This window comes from Anopheles funestus, chromosome X (assembly GCF_943734845.2).
Source record: "Anopheles funestus chromosome X, idAnoFuneDA-416_04, whole genome shotgun sequence".
NCBI lineage: Eukaryota > Metazoa > Arthropoda > Insecta > Diptera > Culicidae > Anopheles > Anopheles funestus.
The window spans coordinates 5,097,774-5,116,454 of NC_064597.1; the positions used below are offsets into that span (position 1 = coordinate 5,097,774).

At 39.0% G+C, this 18,681-nt stretch overlaps 6 protein-coding genes across 9 annotated transcripts; 2 read left to right on the forward strand and 4 right to left on the reverse strand.

The window, feature by feature from the left end:
* Positions 1-10: 10 nt before the first annotated feature.
* Positions 11-2,154, reverse strand: LOC125773027 (elongation factor 1-gamma-like). Its single transcript, XM_049444226.1, has 2 exons — positions 2,019-2,154; positions 11-1,730 (listed from the first exon to the last, which is right to left on the reverse strand). The coding sequence occupies exons 1-2, from the start codon at positions 2,025-2,027 to the stop codon at positions 456-458; spliced, it is 1,284 nt and encodes a 427-aa protein (XP_049300183.1). The 5' UTR covers positions 2,028-2,154; the 3' UTR covers positions 11-455.
* A 1,420-nt stretch (positions 2,155-3,574) lies between these two features.
* Positions 3,575-7,893, forward strand: LOC125772447 (ubiquitin carboxyl-terminal hydrolase 1). The gene is made up of 5 exons (XM_049444137.1): positions 3,575-3,961; positions 4,025-4,160; positions 4,583-5,505; positions 5,618-6,128; positions 6,233-7,893. The coding sequence occupies exons 3-5, from the start codon at positions 4,682-4,684 to the stop codon at positions 7,595-7,597; spliced, it is 2,700 nt and encodes an 899-aa protein (XP_049300094.1). The 5' UTR covers positions 3,575-3,961; positions 4,025-4,160; positions 4,583-4,681; the 3' UTR covers positions 7,598-7,893.
* A 239-nt stretch (positions 7,894-8,132) lies between these two features.
* On the reverse strand, positions 8,133-12,612 carry LOC125772431 (aminopeptidase N). The gene is made up of 4 exons (XM_049444136.1): positions 11,947-12,612; positions 11,195-11,408; positions 8,734-11,132; positions 8,133-8,672 (listed from the first exon to the last, which is right to left on the reverse strand). Exons 2-4 carry the CDS (start codon positions 11,387-11,389, stop codon positions 8,399-8,401), a joined length of 2,868 nt encoding a protein of 955 aa, XP_049300093.1. The 5' UTR covers positions 11,390-11,408; positions 11,947-12,612; the 3' UTR covers positions 8,133-8,398.
* A 112-nt stretch (positions 12,613-12,724) lies between these two features.
* On the reverse strand, positions 12,725-14,759 carry LOC125773069 (palmitoyltransferase ZDHHC6). 2 transcript variants are annotated; one of them, XM_049444277.1, is made up of 6 exons: positions 14,632-14,759; positions 14,489-14,533; positions 14,318-14,390; positions 13,242-14,020; positions 12,974-13,164; positions 12,725-12,899 (listed from the first exon to the last, which is right to left on the reverse strand). In XM_049444277.1, the coding sequence occupies exons 3-6, from the start codon at positions 14,382-14,384 to the stop codon at positions 12,737-12,739; spliced, it is 1,200 nt and encodes a 399-aa protein (XP_049300234.1). In that variant the 5' UTR covers positions 14,385-14,390; positions 14,489-14,533; positions 14,632-14,759; the 3' UTR covers positions 12,725-12,736. The 2 variants fall into 2 exon arrangements, with proteins under 2 accessions (XP_049300234.1, XP_049300222.1); XM_049444265.1 differs by having other exon boundaries at positions 14,318-14,422.
* A 201-nt stretch (positions 14,760-14,960) lies between these two features.
* Positions 14,961-16,870, forward strand: LOC125772913 (xaa-Pro aminopeptidase 3). 2 transcript variants are annotated; one of them, XM_049444213.1, is made up of 4 exons: positions 14,961-15,108; positions 15,193-15,421; positions 15,502-16,555; positions 16,623-16,870. In XM_049444213.1, coding segments are annotated over exons 1-4 (1,470 nt in total). In that variant the 5' UTR covers positions 14,961-15,106; the 3' UTR covers positions 16,808-16,870. The 2 variants fall into 2 exon arrangements, with proteins under 2 accessions (XP_049300170.1, XP_049300169.1); XM_049444212.1 differs by having other exon boundaries at positions 14,962-15,108; positions 15,186-15,421.
* Positions 16,871-17,027: 157 nt separating this feature from the next.
* LOC125773496 (glutathione S-transferase theta-1-like) lies at positions 17,028-18,382 on the reverse strand. 2 transcript variants are annotated; one of them, XM_049444395.1, is made up of 3 exons: positions 18,215-18,382; positions 17,895-18,033; positions 17,028-17,815 (listed from the first exon to the last, which is right to left on the reverse strand). In XM_049444395.1, exons 2-3 carry the CDS (start codon positions 18,010-18,012, stop codon positions 17,229-17,231), a joined length of 705 nt encoding a protein of 234 aa, XP_049300352.1. In that variant the 5' UTR covers positions 18,013-18,033; positions 18,215-18,382; the 3' UTR covers positions 17,028-17,228. The 2 variants fall into 2 exon arrangements, with proteins under 2 accessions (XP_049300352.1, XP_049300351.1); XM_049444394.1 differs by having other exon boundaries at positions 18,150-18,379.
* Positions 18,383-18,681: the final 299 nt, after the last annotated feature.

The window sequence follows — 18,681 nt, forward strand, 5'->3', positions numbered from 1 at the left end:
AAGAAATAAGTTTATTGTTCCATCTGTATCGTGATCACTTTATTTTGATTCAATAAGATTGAAAACGAAGCCATATGTTAAAACATGTGAGTGGTGTAATTCGTTAGGCATGGGAAATGTTTTTTTTTTTTAAATTAACAAATGTTCGATCTTATTTCGCAGTTACAAACGCAGGCCAGATTTGTTTTCAGCTCGTTGTTGGGAAGAAACACTTTCTGAATGCTTTATTGATTGATGGCAGCGTAACTACTGAAGCTAGGTAGGAGAGAATACTTAACAGTGACGAAAACCGGGACGAATCATAAAAAAACAAACCACGACAGTCATTACTCTTCCTACAGAACTTAACAGATTGATAGTTGCTGAATTATTTTCCACATTGATTGCTGGTAAATGAATAAATCCGACGGCTGAAACAGAACAAAAGTCTGCAAATGACGCATTAGGACGATACATTATTTGAATATTTTTCCCTGATTAAATTTGCGGCCATTCTTGTCGGTGCCGCTCCAGGAGAAGTATTGTTCCACCAGTTTCTTTGTTTCTTCGGACGAAGCGTCCAGCTTTTTCCAGTCGTAAACTTCATAGTCGACTTGCCAATCGGGTGAAAGCTTGAAAGCCAAATCTTGGCCGCGCCATACCCACACGCCCGAAATTGTACTGTTGTTGTCTTCGCCAAACAGACAAACTGACGCAAAGCTTTGCTTGCGCATTTTATCTAAACGCTGAAACATTCCCGTGATCAGATTGCAGCTCATGAATACCTTCGTTAGCTCTTCCGGATATTTGTATTCACCGTACCAAATCGAATAGTTGGCTGGATCAAATTTGGTCCAGAAGTAAGGAATTGATTTTGCCTCCTCCTCGTTCGAGTAAAAACGCTTAAAATCATCGAAATTAAAAGTGCCTTTCGGCAGCGTTTCGAACGGATCATTCTGTTTAGGTTCCGCTGCAATCAATTCGTCGGCCGCATCCGGTTCTTCAACGGTAGCAGATTCCGCTTTTTCTGGTGCCGGTTTCTTCTCTTTTTTCTCCTTCTTCTTTTCCACTGTAGCGCTGCTTCCACTTACTTTCGCTTGAAACTCGGCATACTTCTTTGGGTCTGCCTGCGCAACTTTGGCGCAGAGTGTTGGCGTTTTGACAACGGCTTGCACCTGCGGCTGATTCATTACTGTTGTGAACCACCGGGTAACGGCTCCAAACGGTGTACGGAAGGAAGGATCGAGCACATACTCGTAAGCGTGTAGCAGGGTGGTAAATACCACAATATCAGCAAGTGTAACACGCTCGCCAACTAAAAACGTTTGCTTCAGCAATCGATTGTTAAGAACGGTCAATCCACGGCGCAGTTCTTCCTTGGCTCGCTCAACGTTGTTCTTATTGTACGGCACAATTCCAATGATCGGGAACGTCCATCCTTGCACAGCAGGAAGTAACTCATTATCGGCGAAACTTAAGAAAGATTGGATCTCTGCACGATGAAAATCGTTCGTTCCTCTAAGTTGTTCGTTTGCAACATAGTAAGCAATAGCATTGCTTTCCGTTAAGTATTTCCCGTCCTTCGTTTCGTATGCTGGCACCTTTCCGCTCGGGAACTTCTGCAGAAATTGCTCACTGCAGTTGGTTTCCCCAAACACGAAATCAGCAGCAACTTTCACAGCAACACCAGAATATTGAGCCCCAATCAGTACTTTGTAAGCACGAAAATTTTCCGGGTATGTATACAGAGTCTGCAAACATTAAATAAGAAAAAAAACTTATTACCAGTGAAACAGATACAGCATAAGTTTGCAAAGCGATTATTATCGTAGGGTGCGATGAATCAATAGTAGGCGATGAGCTTTAAAACTACGCGTAAACAGCTATTTTTGTAACAGAAAACAAAAAAAAGCAACAGTAGGCTTAAACCCCATCATCGTCACAACCCTAAAACCCGGCTTATGCGAAAGACGTTTAGTACACGTAAAATGCAGGCGTTAGCGCAACACTGTAAAACGTAAAAGGTGCCCTGTACTTACACCAGCCATTTTGATGTTATTTTCCGAGGATTTGGACAAAATGTACACGCTTAAAACAACTTTAAGTTAATTCGCGTGTTTCACAAGTACGTGTCCGTCGGTGGCGGAAATGAAAAGGAGGTCGCCACCGTCGAAAGGAACGACGTTTGGTACATAATGTGTTCAAATCTCGTTTATCCGTGGCAATACGCAATACTGAAATGTATATAAGAGAGGTATGAGCACAATGAGTTTCACATACATTTCCTAGCTAACGGTCATTTCACGCAGAAATTTTCTTCTAGAGGAAGTACCGGCATCCTTGTGCAATTTTAGCAGACTTTTGCAAGTTATGCTCGGTTTGAGATCGTCAAATTCACTTCGCAAAGGAATAGCAGAACTTTGGCTCTTGGATGAAAGAACCAGAGACCACCCCAGAAAGGTAAAAAATGGAGTGAATTTGGCCGAAAATTTTAATGAAAAAATTACAATGATAGAGTATTATTCTAGAATAAAATTTAAATTTGATTTATAACTCAACACGTTTACAAATAATACCCGATATATACTATATAGCAAACCGTGGAGATCCGAAAAATCATCAGATCGATTCTCGATGCAAATCCATTTCAACTTAACATTTATAAAAGAACAACTTCCTTCTTGATATTCGAACACCACTGCAGTTTGTTGCTGCAACATTTTCATAGTTTGGCCCTAAACTGTTGGTTGTTTTACGGATGCTTTGAGCAGCTAAATTCTATTCTTAAGCTGTATAATATGCCGGAGAAAAAAACATTCAAGGGAATGCGTGGGAAGAGATTTGAACCGATGATGGGAACGTTCATGTCCTTAATACGAAAGATGATACTACGTGGAGAGTAGAGGTAGGCATTGGTAAACCAAGTAATAAAAATTATACATTTATTTGTTTAAACAGGAACAGGATCCGGCCATCTGAGGGACTTCCTGTAGCCTGGCCTTCGCCACATCCCCATATTGCGTGCACGAAGCAAACCTCAACACTTTACACCTTGAAACACGGATAATAGAGCATGGAGTAACAAACTGTCGCACGTGCGGATGAAAATAAAATATGTACAATTTGTTTTTTACATTTGCGACCATATTTTCATTTGTATTATTTATCTTTTTGCTGATATGAAATTGTTAATTTTAGGTTTAATTAATTTATGATATATTTCGAAGGTCACATATAATTTTCATTGAAAATAAAATGTTCGAAATCATCGTTGCTATCAATGCTGACTAATCTATAGTAAACTAATCCTGTATTACAACATTCAAACCATTACATATTGTGTTCTCTTTCACGTTACATGATTGAAGCAATAATATCTGCACAGTTTGGAAATTAAAATACAACCCGAAACATTTTCAAATATACAAACCCCAGTATATGGAGGTGCGATGTAAACGCCACTACACGATTTGATTACTGTATCGCATCGAAAGTAATCAAAAGTGACGTAAGGCTACCTATGATGGCGTCATCAAAACCTGCTCCTTTTTTGTTTTCTCTATCTCTTTCTCCACTTGTTCTTCGGTTCCTTTTCGCCAATGCGCTTTTACAACATGGACTGTCAGCTTACCGCATCCTACATGTCAAACGATTGGTGTGCAAAGTATGCCAAAATTCTCGCAAAGGAAAGTTACAAATAATAACAATAAATGGTTTTTAATCGTTTAATTGCAACTAATTCGAGAAGGTTGTAATCCGGCCGTGAACTTGTCTGGTGCATAAACGAATTCGTCGATCAAAGAAAGTCAATATGAATTCCCTTGTGACGCTGTAAAAAGCTGTGACAAAAAGAGCTTGGAAGATAGAACCGCTTGAGCCAAAGAAAATGTAAAATTTATCGGTTTCCTTGAAGCATAAAGCTCCGATATAGTTACGAACTATCTACTTGAGTAAATTTCTATCGCCAAACAGCTGAATAAAGGTTAATGCGTACAATATGCAACGTAATTAAACGAATCAATAATCAATGCCCTTTTTTTTACAGATTCCTGTTTGTGGCAATTTCTGCTACACGGTATTTTATGCCGTACGTGGAATAACATTTATATATCTGCGATCCGCTTGCCATTTGTTTGTAAACATTTGTGTTTTACACGTATGTCTTCAGAAAGCTTGAAATTGTAAGTATTTTACAATTGCTAGTGAGCATAAACACATTCTGTTCTATTTGACGCGTTTTCTTTTTGCCTGCTTAATTATAGCTTGCCATACATTTTGCTGTAGTTACCTTTTTTCATTCCATCATTTGCTATGATAAACCTTTTCCAGACAATCAACAATCAGACATAAATTGCTTTCAGATTACTTGTGCATCTTTTAACGAGCTAACAACATTAACAAGAAAGATCAATTAAAATTCTTTTTACACATTAACCTAGCGATCGATTTCCATTCCATCGCAACCATAACGCTGAGAGTATCAATTTAAAATCAAAATTTACCCTTCGTAATGAAAATAATTTACTAATTTCAATTTTTAGGGTTAGTGATAGGCCCTGGCTAATGAATCCGGGTTTGCGGACGTTTTTCTTTTTATTTTCAGATAGCAAGACAAAGTGTGAATGGAACGATTCCTGTCGAACAAGATTGTAAAAGCAATTTTAGCGATTATTCAGTGGCAAACGCTGCTCTAAGGACTGTTATGAAAAGTCTCAACAGTATGGTAACGCACACCATGAGTAATTCACTTGCAACGCTATGTAACATAGGCAACTCGTGTTATATGAATTCGGTGTTGTACACATTACGATTTGCACCAAACTTTACCCATAATTTGCATCATCTTGTAGAATTTTTGGAGCTAGTGCTTCACAAATCGATTGCAGATCGAAAGTACGTGGTACATGATGAGAGCGCTCAAAATGAGCTAAATGTGATGAATTCGAAAGCGAAAGCTTCCTTCCTTCATAATGCAGCTGCGGGAGGTACGGAAGGTGCCGGTGGACATAGTTGGAATAGTAAGGAGTTAATCCAACAGGACAGAAATGTTAATGGATATGAAAAATCAGCAAGCAACAGATCAACTATTCCAACCGATGGTTCTGGCACGCTCAGTGAAATAAGCTTTGGTGATAATGATAAATGTAGTGTTCTAAATAGTCCTACGCATAGTTGTAATTCCTGTAGTGCAGCGAAGCCTACCTGTGCTGGTGATAATTGTAGTAGGTCAAGAAATTCTGATATTAGTTATATTAATGGAAGCGGAACCAAGAACAACAGACAGCTGGTGTGCGAAACGCTGCATGAACTGTTCCATAGTCTTGCCCGTAACGAGGCGTCCGATGTGATTGAACCATTTCATGCCGGTGGTTTGCTGCAGGCTGTACAAAACGTTAGCAGTACATTCGAAGGGAATCAACAACAGGACGCGCACGAGTTTCTCATGTGCATATTGGACAGTGTAAGAGAGTCCTGTCAGATACTAAACAAAAAGCTTATAGAAAATCCGGATATTCTGAAGATAAGGTAAGAAAACGCATTTTCCATAGCAACCTTCAAAATGAGTTGCATTTTACACATCAAAATAAATTGAATTGTGTTTTTAATTTTTAATTAAACTATTTACCTTTTTTTGTAGCCCATTTCCATCGCTTGAGAAAGCCGCTTCGACAGATGTAACGATAAATAATAGCAATACTACCGCTACCAGCTCAGAGTCGAAAATTAGTAACACTCAGTTCATTGCGCGTAATATATTTCGTCGGCGCAAGGAATCATTGAAAAACACCAAGTCATCATGCATTAAAGAGGGAAAGTTTGATCCAGCGGCTGGCACCGTCGTGAGCGTTCAAACTGCTGCTGGAGGCAGCTGTGTACATACGTGTGCGGGGAAGCAAAAGATTAATCTGCCTGCTGTAGCTGCTGGTGTCCAGGAATCGAGCGTTGCTCAAGACCGATTGAAGCAGCGCATTCGGACACTGGGATTAAACTTTTTTTGCGAAGATTTTGAAGGCGTTACAGTGTCCCGGACGCGTTGCCTATCGTGTGAAACAGTAACGGAACAGAAGGAAACTATGATAGACATTGCCATTCCGATCACATCCAATGAAGTGAGCGATGCCGTTAAGAATCCTCAACAATTTTATCAGGTATGTTATGATGTTTTCAATTACGCTTTCATTGCTTGTAGCAAATAGTGAACTAGCTACAATTTTTAGTTAACATTTTCTTCTCCCATTTTACTTCTTTACAGGACGCTTGCATAACCCAGGAATATTTTAGAGGTGATAACAAGTACAGATGCGAAGTGTGTTCCGGCTACACCGAAGCGTGTCGTACAATTTCATTTGACATATTGCCCCGGTTGTTGGTGCTGCAGCTGAAAAGATTTAATGGCGATATGGAAAAAATCAACAGCTATATTCCAACGCCCTTCATACTGCAATGCTTTTGTGCGGAATGTATAGGAAAATCGGACAACGAGAAGCGTCACATTTATAGGTTATACAGCGTTATCACGCATGTCGGTGCACGTATGTCGGTAGGACATTACATCGCATATACCAGCTCACTGCAAATTCCGTTGCACTATGTAAATTGTGTTAAAGATCGTCAGAGAAGAGCTTTACTAGCCGCAGCATCGTTCGAAGCGCAGACGGCACAGAATGCTTTGGATGGCATCAATAACGCGGGAATCTCGGGCAAAGGTCAAAGTGGCGCAGAGAAAAGCGCTTCCGGTCAATTAAAGAAGCTGTTCGGCAGCAAGAAAACACCAAGCGCAGGCGATATTAGCAAAAAGTTGAAAAATAATGTAATTAACCGTTTCTCTCCAATTAATGGGATGGAAAGTTTGCAGCTGAACACAAACACAGATACCTGTCTCGAAAAGTCTGCCAGAACTGGGTACATTGACAATTTCTACAACATTCATAACATCGATGCAAATATTAATCATGCTCAAAGTTCTGGAGATTTGCTAATAAGTGGAAGTGAAACGTCCGGTTTGTCTTGTCAGAGCGTTGGTTGCTGTGCTGTACATACGAAAGCAATGCATGCGAACGATATACTTCATGCGGCGTCCAACAATGGCAGATATTTCATGGACGATGGTTTGAGTAGTGAAAACGCACGAAACAATAGCATCCACAACTCGGCGCCTATTTCAACTGGGACAATGTGCAACAACAATTGTACCCACAACTCTCATAAGTTAGACGCTTCCAACGGTGAGGACCGTTCAACTATAGTGGAATGTCATTCATCATTATTTGCAAACCCGGTACATAGTGAGGAAGGTAAAGATTTAAACTATGGCAACGTCATGCACGATTCAATTGCAAATCAACAGCTAACGTGGTATATGTGTGACGATGATAAAATAAAAATTATGACTCAACTTGAGTTTGAGGAGGTGCTTTCACCAAATCGTCGTCACGTGACAACGCCATATTTGTTATTTTATGCCCGTTACGATGTAGCGCAAAATCAACATAATCAATCAAAGGAGCAGACAATATCTCCTACCCAGCATCAGCAGCAGCAATATGAGCATAAAATTCATACAGCACTTACGAAACACGTACCGCCAACAACAAAGTCTGCCACAATCTCCGTTTAAGTTAGTAGCTGAAGGTATACACACCTTTACATATTTCTTGTACAGTTTAATGACGTAGTCTATTCCTTTCAAAGCAAAAATTAATAATTACGTTACTGATAATAATTGTGAAAATTGCAAACTGATTCTAAATCATCCCTACGGCTTATTGACAAACAATGTTAGATATTAGCTTCAAAAGAGATGGAAAACATGATATCTGATATATGAAATGAATTAAAAGAAGAAAACAAAACAAACAACTGAGCAATGTTCTATATATTTAAAGACTAATAAAATCATGTTTGATTGTTGTATCATGTTTGTTACTGCTATAATAATATAACCAATACATTTAAAATGATTAAGTAACGTATCTTTTTTATGGTAGAATTTCCTATAAATGAAATCGGCATGTAAAGTATTCAAGACGTATTTGTTTTATGTGTTTGTTCTTTGTTTAATAAATTAAATTTACTGCATCATTTAAAAGAAATTGAAACACAGTTGGAATACGATAACTTTTTTAGATTTTTTTTATTTTTTTTCCTATAACTACACTAAACTTTTCACGTTTTTTATCGTGCATAAATGGCGGGCTGATCTACAAATAGCAGTTAACCTCCACTGTGATTGTGATTTATTCTTTAAACATAGATAAGTTTGAAAAAAAAATGTAATCGATCAGCATTCTCTTATCATCCATATGCTGATAGTGTGACTATCGCATCCATTCTGTGTTACGATACATCTGTAGCCGTTTAAGTACTGAGATACATTGATGGTTACGGATATAAACGCGAATTTTACGCCTCATTCAATTTAATAATTATCCATTAAATCCATCAACGTATTTAAGGCGGATCGAGTAGCTAACAGCGGCAGTAAACGTTCCATCTTGCTGAAATTGATCTGCGTCCACCTATTGTTTGTTTGTGCCGTTTCGAGTGCTTGCTTAACACCTTGATTGGCTTTTTCGAAAATCGTTGTCTTTTTCTGTATCAAATCATTCAGTTCCTGCACTTCCTCCGCTGAAAACATTTGTTCCGCTAGTGGTTTAATGTAGCGTGACAGTCGCGAAGTATCCGGGCTCAAGCTGTAAACGGCAGAGCAGGTGTTAGAGGAAATAGTACATAGAAGGATGTTAAGTTACTTACAAATCGTAAATTTCATCCGCACGATTGAGGAAAAAGCTTTTCGCCGCATCGAAACCTACATCGTTTCTCGAAACGCTGCTGAATAATATCGTTGCGTCCTGTTTGCGTACACCGGACGTGCTGTTGAGAGACCATTGCAGGAAACGTTCCACCAGCGCTAATTGGCGCGTGCAGGCAAGCGAACCGATGATCATGATCTTTTCCGCACCGACATTACTTTGTAAATAGCGATGCCAGAGGAAATTCCACTGCGAATCGTTGCCTAAGCGTATAGCGTTACAGTAAACCACCGGTCTTAGATCGATGGGGACTGGATTGTTGACTTCAGGATTAGACTCGTTCATCCAGCGAGCGAAAAGTTCAACCGACCGATTAACACAGTCGCCTACCTCGAACCGACATGCCCAGGAAGCAATTAAAGTTAATTGTTTGATTCCGTCGAGCCGATCTGTTGACTTTTTAGTCATGTTAAACACATCTAATTGTTCGTATATTGGCTCTAGTATGTACTGGACGTAGCTTTTGAATATGTCATACAGCGGAGTACGTTTAAGTATTCTGTTCAAGCTGTTGAGATTTGTCAATGCGGATTTCCATGGTATGTACTCCGTTTCCTGCCGAAGGTAGTTCATCATGGCAAAAGCGATGCCGTAATTTTGTTGACCGGTCCATGCCAGGTCCATCGCATCGTCAATCAGCTGTGCTCGGTTCAACAGACCTATATCGTGATATTTCGGCCCATTCAGCTGTGAGACAATCAAACGATAATTAGCCTTATCGTATTTCACCTTATACAATCCAGCTAGCTGTACGTTAAATATCACCCAGTGTTCAGGATCTGGCATATCTTCCAAGACTTTGAGAGGTTTTTCATTTTTCTTCTCGCCACTACACTCCATCCAACCTTTCGGGAGTGTATCATTGAAATCTAGCTCCTTGGCTGTAGTATACGTTAAAGGTATCCACCAACAACGATCGGTAACATTTTGATCCTTGGGAACTTGTGACGAGACAAAGCGCGTTTGTGTTACTTCGGCTGAATTTGCTTCATAGTTGCGTGTTACGGTGATAATGGGATAACCTGTTTGGAGAGTCCACGAATCCATCACTTTCTTCACATCAATAAAATCCGGCAGTACACCATTTGCGTGTGCCTCCTCTGTTAATGCCGCCCACAAGTTGTCCTGCTCTGCGTTACCATAAGCGTGTCGTTGTAAGTAACGGCTAACTCCATCACGGAACGTTTCTTCGCTCAGGAACAGATGCATCATTCGTATCACAATCGAACCTTTCTCGTACGAGATGGCATCGAATATTTGCGATATCTGATTCGGATGGCCAATTTCTACGGATATTGGATGGCTTGACAGCAGGGCATCAAATTTGAATATATCCAACGTGTTTGATATGGATTCCTCCTCAAGCGAAAACCACTCGGGATGCAGATAGTCCACGCCCAAACTAGCGACGTACGTAGCGAAGCCTTCGTTTAACCATAAATCCGTCCACCAACGCATCGTGACTAAATTGCCAAACCACTGATGCGCCAGTTCGTGAGCAATAACCGAGGCAACGCGATGTTTATTGCTGGCGGTGGAGATATTTGGATGATACAGCAGTGCCGTCTCTCGGTAAGTGATCAGACCCCAGTTTTCCATAGCACCCGATGCGAAGTCAGGAATAGCAATCATATCGATCTTGGGCAGGGGGAATTTTTGTTGAAAGTAATCTTCGTAGAAACGTGTAACTCTCGGCCCTATGTCACGTGCATAATCTACCTGATCGATCGCATCTCGACGTGCCCAAATTTTGAAGACTACATCGCCCGGTTCTGTTGTCTTCGCCTCACGATACTCGAAATCATTCACAGTGTATGCCACCAAATACGTAGACATCGGCACAGTTGTATTAAACTCATCCAAAACCCATCCCGGCATATTATCGATCGGCATACTGCGGTTCACTGGCATGTTGCTTAACGCAACGTATCGTTCGTGATGCGCTAAGGATATATCGAACGTTGCCTTCATTTCCGGTTCATCAAAGCATGGGAATGCTTGGCGGGCGTAGGTTGGTTCGAACTGGGTAACAGCAAGCCATGTCTTTTGTTTGGTGTTTTTGTCAATGTAACTGCTTCGGTAGTATCCAATCAATCCGGTGCTGAGATTACTCTCAAACGGTATGGATATCTCATATCGTTCACCTTTCTTCAACGGTGTGCTTACATGAAACACGACATAGTCATGTTCTGTTATGTACTCAAGATTTTTGATATTTATTGGACGCGAACTATTTTGTGAACTATCCGAATTAAGACCACGGAACAAAATTTGCTGCTCGTGGAGTGTTAAATTTTTGGAATGTAAAACAACACTGTCCGTATCTTCCAGGCACAAAAACTGTAAAATATAATAGAGTTGTAATAGGCACACATTCTTAGATTCTATTCACTGAAGCTTACCCGAATAGCAACTAGTCCATGAAACATAAATCCTCGATCATCGCCGAGATGTGTGAAGACACGTAGATTGTAATTTTCGGGCTTGACTGATTTGGGTAGTCGATAGCTAACGTTAGCATTTCTGGAGTCACCCGAACTTGCTGCTATAGCGGCCATAAGCACCGCCAGCAGCATTACACTTCGCTCCATGGCCATTGCAAATATTAAAACGTATCTTAAACGAAACCCAACGTTGTAAATTAGTTTCTAAAGCTACACACATCCACAGATAATACAATAGAAATGTAAAAACTACCAAAAAAAATGTATCACTTTGATAAACATATAAAATTACATCATAAGACATGTAAACCATTTAAATTGTTGTAACGTGTTTGACATAATGAAGATGTCCGCAAATATGGGATTGAAATACTATAAGTAAAACTAATTCCACACAGATTCGATGCCAAAACATCACGTTTAACGCATGACTTAATAACATGCCCAATCTGGGTTAAAACCTCCAACCAGTGAAACCAGGTAGGTTAAGGTTAGCAACGGCTGCCGAGAGCCAAACATTGCATCGCGAAACAGTGAAATTAATATCCTTGAAATGTAAGACCCTGAACGATTGGATTCGATTAACTTCTCACTTCCAGCCGCAAATTGAATTTCTTTAAAATAATAAACACAGACCGCAGGCAAAATCACTTTGACCGATCAGATAAGGGGAAGACAAAATCGCGAATTAAACACACGACCGAACTCACCAAGATCTTGACACCTTCTTCTCGCATCGCTAGCCAACGAACATGGCATTTATATGCGAATCGGAAGGCACTTCATAAAAAATGCTGAATGCGTTTGACGATGGTATAACTGAAAGCAAACAACCGCGATGATACGCGGAGATCGTCAGCAAAAGAGAGAAAGGTTTACTTTACTGATTGATCAAACGTATCGTGGCACTTTCACGCAATCGAAAGAAGCATGGGCACACATACAAAAACATTTTTATGCTGCCCATTAAAGATCCCTTGTTCTGGTCCGTAGGTCAACGACGTGTGAAAAAGGGGTTTATTATTTGTACTATTTTACCATAAAGGATGACTAGACTTTACTAATATGAAATTAGATCGATTGGGTGTTGTTTGTAACAACAGTTGGAGAGATTTTACATGCATTTAAGATGAATATGGACTGGAACTTACATCACTGTAAAACCGGTTAGTTTTCGGTAGTGTGCGTACAAGATGATCGCACAAGAATTTTAATCATAACCCTTAGAAACATAATAAAATATCCCTCACTTGCACAAAGTTTACAGTTATTTTCGAACTGTTCTTGGGATGTTTAAAAATATATGTTTTTTAACAACACAAATGTTATTTACTAAGGAAGGGAAACGTACACGAATAAAAGAATTAATATTAAATCAAAAAGATTTAGCATTATCCTCACAAAACCATCTAGAAAGAGAAATTCCTACGGAGGGAATTTAAAAGAACAATTTCTCGTTGATAAATACAATTTCTTGATTATGTATAGTTGGGTGAAGAATTATGCATCTTTTTTAATTTTATTGTCTAATGGTTGGGGTTCGGCTATTACATCATCGTATTCCGCATACTCTACAGCGCACTGGCGAGGAAACCAACCGCGAATTCGCTTTACGTTAATATCATTGCTCGTTTGCTGTATTTTTTCACCAAACAACCAATGCCTGAAATGAGTTTAAAAAAAAGAAGAATGTACATAACTTTTCCGACTCTTAGCAATGTGTTATATGAAACATACTTTCTCCATCTAGTAACGCGTACGAGATCTCCAACTACAAGCTTTATACGGGGTTCATCAGTTAGTGGTGGCGATAGGCACACCTTGAATCCTTGTGAAAAAATTGGTACCCAGCTTCCCGTCGCTGGACGATGAATAGTATACGTTCGAGTTCTTGCTCTTTTTTCTTCTTTTTGTGCTAATTGTTCACGCTAAAGAGAAAAAAAAAGAAAAATTGTATATTGATAACAGTTTGACGAGTTTTAAAGGATCGTTTTTTTTCACATACGGTCAAGGTGTACTGATCACATCCTTCCACTACGGGCCAGTCTATTCCATTACCAACCGAAGTACAGCTAATGTTGATTACCTGTTTCATATTGTTCCATTTGCCCAAATCATAAGGATAAATGAAAGTTTCGTTAATGCGTTCTTTTCTAAAGCGTGCCTTTTCCAATATCCAATCTTCAATTGCGGTGCGATTGTTTAATATTGCTCTCAATTGGTATGCTAACAATGCGCCAACCGTGATTACAACACCGATCGCTAATCCAATATTAAACACGCATAAAACTAAGCTCCAAATAGTGAGTTTTACGTTCACCTTGGAATATTGGCCGTAATAAATGTACCAATCCCGATACAATCCAACATATAGAGAAGCTGCCAGAATGGTAGTCGCATGAATACAACCGAGAACAGCAAAAGCTAGAAAGGCCGTAAAATAGCCATGATTTGCCCACCCAACACAGTTGTTAATCCACGGGCAATGGTGATCCATCTTGATCACACATCTGTTACACTTCCGGCAATGGTGTGATCTCGGTGCCTTAAACCCTTCACACACGTGGCAAAACTGTAAATACTGTTCATTTTTCTCTAGCTTAGGTTTCCACTTTAATTGTAAGTAACTAGGTCCTGTTAAAGAAGCCATTATGAAGTAAAATCCAGTACTAAGCGACAATGCTAAAAACACAGTTTGGTGTATGAACGCTGCGACGGAACTGTTTGCTGGCCACCACATTCCGTTCATGTAAACTGTCATTACTGTGATAGATTGTATAATTCCTGAAATTAAAAACATAAAAACTAGCTTAAAAAATATGCGAAAGCGGGTTAACAACATACAAGCATTTTTGTTTTTTTTGTGCCACCTTACAAGCATTTTGAATAGTGATTGGATTCCTTTATGTTGGTGTTGTTATGCATCAAATCATAACTTAATCAAGCGTATTTAGGCTGGTGAATCATTCATTTATCCCAATTATTTGATAACTTATCAAACGCAGCGTAGCGTAGATAATCGAACAGAACATAAAATGTTTCGCAAATGGTTATCTTATTTGCTTTTTCCAAAGGTCTCACCTATAGCAATCAATGGGCCCCAGTGAAGGAAACGCCGGATAGGATTATTACACCAGTTGATGAACATTATTTCCTACGAACAAATACCAGTACCAGTGGTAGTATCTGTTGCGATGAGCATAGAAATATATTAGGTTGAATGTTGAATATGCCTCTCCTGTTTTCGATTACCTCGCCTGTTATTGATTGATGATGCGTTCAGATTTCGGCGAATTCCTGCAAATTTACAACCAAAAGCGGTATTAGATTTGGGCTTTTTCCGGCGAGACACTTTTCAAGGAGTTAAGAAACTTTGTAAGCTTTTAAAAATTTACCATACTAAGCGAAAAAAACAGAGTTTAATGTATGTTAAATATGTTCTTGCATGAGTCGTTCGTTCCTTTTGCAAAATGAAAGCAAAGAATAAACCAAGATATATACAAGAAAGATGTACGCATTTAGGAAATTTGTTTATTTATTTTTCTAGACAAATTATTGTGAACTTTAAGTAATATGTTCTCTATTAGATTAGATGAAAATATGATAATTAATATACCAAATGCTAGTAAACTTTAAACGAAGCACTACGTGAATTTCATCGATTTAATTCTATCCGAGTATCGAAGTTTTTATTTTGATATGTCATTTCCAGTACACCTTGTTCTATATGCATTGGATATTTATTATGACATTACTGTGTGTATATGAAACGATTCTGTCACAGGCACAGGCACGGTAGTTCATAATGTTCGGTGTTCCAAATAGATTTATAATGAATCGCACGAAGCGTTGCAGTTTGCTGGTAAATAAATGTAATAAGAACAATCCCTTCCAACGATATGCACGAAATAGATGTAAAAATAACGTGTCAAACTTTCATATTGGTCAGTTTTCAGGTGGGGAAATTACAAACCAAATAATGTATCGCTCGTTTCAACTATCAACCGGGCATGCCACAACACAACGTTCGGTCAGCCTGTACATAGCACTCATCCACATTTAATAAATCCGGGTGAAGTATTGACCGGAATATCACTAAAAGAAGTTAAACATAGACGACAAACGTTTCTACACGCATTGCGAGACTTTGCGGCGCTGCAGCTCGGTGCTGCAACAAATCATATTGTAAGTATATTTGAGCCGATTACGGTTAATTTGTGATTTATAAAAGATTCTAGCTTACACACTCATTCTAACATTTTTAGGTTATTATACCTTCCGCTAATAAGAAGTACATGAGCCACAAGATTCCGTACGTTTTTCGTCAGAACACAGATTTCCTATATTTAAGCGGTTGCCAGGAACCGGATACTGTGCTTGTTTTAGAAGTTGATGCAAACAGCAATTGTAAAAACACACTTTTTGTTCGGCCGAAGGATAGAATCGCTGAGATGTGGGATGGACCCAGGACTGGCGTACAGCACGCTCAGGACGTGTACGGAGTGGAAGAATCATACAACATAAATTTTTTAAAGGACTATTTAACGAAATATGGGTTTGCAAATCCAAACTCGATATTTTGGTACGACGAGAAAGCGTCCGATTTGGGCAACGTGTCGAAAATAATCAAAGATATAACGAACAATCAAACAAAGTCACCCATCGAATTGATTCAAAGCCTTCGTCTGATAAAATCGGAAAGTGAGTGCTTGTTGATGCAAAAAACGTGTGAGATTGCATCTAAAGCTATCAATAAGACGCTCGAGAACAGTTTTCCTGGCATTAGTGAACATGAAATATATGCCAATGTTGACTACTACACACGTATCTACGGGGCAAACTTTTTAGCCTATCCACCAGTGGTGGCTGGAGGTTCGAACGCAACGATTATCCACTATATAAACAATAATCAAATTGTAAAGGGTGGCGAATTGATATTAATGGATGCGGGATGCGAATATCATGGATATACAAGCGACATTACAAGAACGTGGCCCGTCGATGGCAAATTCAGCGATCCTCACCGAGTTCTTTACGAAGTTCTTCTACAAGTTCAGCAGGAACTTTTAGATTGTTTACAGTTTCAGGGCGGTGAAACGTTAGATCAACTCTTTGATACAATGTGTACAAAAATAGGAAAATATTTACAAGAAATCAAATTAATTCCTTCCTCGCTTTCTGCGCTAGAGCTTTCCCGAGCTGCGTATAAATTTTGTCCCCATCATGTATCTCATTATCTTGGTATGGATGTACACGACACGCCTCTCATATCAAGAAACATTCGACTTTGCCCCGGAATGGTGTGTACGGTAGAACCAGGTAAATTTTGAATTGATCTGTTAAAGAAGAAATGTATTCCCATGCTAATGATTTTGTTTTTCGACAGGCATTTACATCCCAACACACAATTTAGATGTTCCGCATGAATTCCGTGGTGTAGGAATGCGTATTGAGGATGATGTACTCATTAAACCAGGGAAGGAAATAGAAATTCTAACTAAAGAATGTGTGAAGGATACTACGCTAGTGGAAGACTTGGTAAGCTGTAAAACAAGAGGCTCGTTGTCGTAGTTGATACAACGTTGTTTACGCTTTATAGGTTAAATAAATTTTGATTCCTTTGATATTATGTAATCAAGACAGGTACATGTTTGATTATTACTACCTTTAAAATGCCAAGACAATTTGTATATGAGTTCCATCATATAAAAGTGAGTGCTAAAGTGAGTACAAGGATCTTTTGTTTTTTTTGTTCGTAACAAAAAGCTTTCATTCAATCGAACTCGGTACATTTAAAACCATTTAAAAACCAAAACCCACTTTTATTTTACCTTTTTAATAAGATAAATTATCACCACGACTATATAATTTGTTGGAATATAGATTTTCTAGGGTCTAATAAATGAAATGTTATTTTAAAAATTGCTCAATTTTTGTGCAAGATCCTAGAGGTCAATATCAAACAATGTCCAAACGGGTGATGGCAACCAAATCAGTCATCATCAAGTACAGCAGGAGTAGCAATATGTTCCGGTGCCAGTCGATAAACGAATTTATGCGCTTCGTCGTAGTACGGATTTGTGAAATCCCGCACAGCATTCATCCATGTGTTTAGATGAGGTCTGCCACTGCAAGGATCGTATCCTGCTATTTTAACTTGTTCAATCTCACAAGCCGCCGACAGATCCGCGATGCTAATGCAATCACCAGTGAGAAATGGCTGTTTGCCGTTGCATAGTAAAGTTCGTTCGAAAAAATTCAACCCATTGTCGACACGCTGACGCAAACGTTCCGTCTTGTCGGCATTTACTTCCTTGCCCAGCAGCGGATTTAGCCAAACGTGGAAAAAGTACAAGGATATGTCTGCGCGTATATTCAAATGCTGCCAGGCGAGATATTCATCGACGCGTGCCTGACGTACGGTGTCTTCTGGATACCAGTAAGATGATACTCGATACTTTTGGCACAGATATCGATAAATAGCGACGCTCTCTGCAAGCCGGAAGTCCGGTTCCACAATGCAAGGCACTTTACCATATCGGTTAACATTCGTTTTGTATTCGGTTGTTTTATGTTGAACTGAAAAAAGACAAAACAAATTTAATTTTAAGTAACGTAGCGATATAACAGAACAATTTGTTGTATAAAATAGACGTACGTTTTCTCAGCGCTACCGGACATCGTTCGAAGGGAACTTTGTTCATCGACAAGAATATATAAAGCGCTCTTGATGGTTGCGACATTAGATCATAGTACAGCTTAAGTCCAGGGATCATTTTCTGGCTTTCTTTTGTGCTCTGAAACGCATTAACATAATTATTGTTTCAATATTTACATGTACAATGTTCAACTCTGGAAATCACATTCGAATGCAAGTAAAATATAAACATAATAATCTATTTAAAGTTCGTACCACTATTTTAACACACGATTATGTTAGGAAGCGATGTAACTATCGAAATTATTCTCACAACGTACAGTATCAAATTATCATCTTTATCAAATTGTTATCAAAAATCCATTCCGTCAAACAAATCTTCATCCCAAACCAGTTTGACACATTGTTGACGTAACCTTGAGATCTCTCGGTTAAAATTTTTTGAAGAGCTGTTGAGTCTGCAAAGGTAAAGTCAGAAGAGAATTTAAAAAATATGAAACTTAAGTTGGTTATTATGTTTCTAAGATGCACAGTCTCCAATGTGTGTGTTTTGTTTAACCTCAGAAATGTTTAATGGCAATATTGTGATGCTGCGGCTCAGTGGAGGCGACGCCAGTCTTTTGCCGAGAGCGACAAAGCAAGTACCCAAATCCCATCTGGAGCGTTGCTCCATACCAAGGATTGACCATACGTCTATGTGATAAAAATAAATCTAGTAACCAATTACTATTTGCAGGTACGGAAATAAGAGTCAGTATCGTACACTATACTTGAATGTTACTCGCTC

Coding starts and splice junctions, on each gene's coding strand:
- LOC125773069 (XM_049444277.1), bottom strand. CDS start 14,384: ATGTTCATCAACTGGTGTAATAATCCTATCCGGCGTTTCCTTCACTGG. Junction 13,165..13,241: donor GTGATCAGTACACCTTGACC/GTATGTGAAAAA, acceptor TTTTCTCTTTAG/CGTGAACAATTAGCACAAAA. Junction 12,900..12,973: donor CGCGTTACTAGATGGAGAAA/GTATGTTTCATA, acceptor AACTCATTTCAG/GCATTGGTTGTTTGGTGAAA.
- LOC125772431 (XM_049444136.1), bottom strand. CDS start 11,389: ATGGCCATGGAGCGAAGTGTAATGCTGCTGGCGGTGCTTATGGCCGCT. Junction 11,133..11,194: donor ATGGACTAGTTGCTATTCGG/GTAAGCTTCAGT, acceptor TATATTTTACAG/TTTTTGTGCCTGGAAGATAC. Junction 8,673..8,733: donor GCGGATGAAATTTACGATTT/GTAAGTAACTTA, acceptor TGCCGTTTACAG/CTTGAGCCCGGATACTTCGC.
- LOC125772447 (XM_049444137.1), top strand. CDS start 4,682: ATGAAAAGTCTCAACAGTATGGTAACGCACACCATGAGTAATTCACTT. Junction 5,506..5,617: donor CCGGATATTCTGAAGATAAG/GTAAGAAAACGC, acceptor CTTTTTTTGTAG/CCCATTTCCATCGCTTGAGA. Junction 6,129..6,232: donor ATCCTCAACAATTTTATCAG/GTATGTTATGAT, acceptor ACTTCTTTACAG/GACGCTTGCATAACCCAGGA.
- LOC125772913 (XM_049444212.1), top strand. CDS start 15,042: ATGTTCGGTGTTCCAAATAGATTTATAATGAATCGCACGAAGCGTTGC. Junction 15,109..15,185: donor CAGTTTGCTGGTAAATAAAT/GTAATAAGAACA, acceptor CATATTGGTCAG/TTTTCAGGTGGGGAAATTAC. Junction 16,556..16,622: donor GGTGTGTACGGTAGAACCAG/GTAAATTTTGAA, acceptor GTTTTTCGACAG/GCATTTACATCCCAACACAC.
- LOC125773496 (XM_049444395.1), bottom strand. CDS start 18,012: ATGATCCCTGGACTTAAGCTGTACTATGATCTAATGTCGCAACCATCA. Junction 17,816..17,894: donor TCCGGTAGCGCTGAGAAAAC/GTACGTCTATTT, acceptor GTCTTTTTTCAG/TTCAACATAAAACAACCGAA.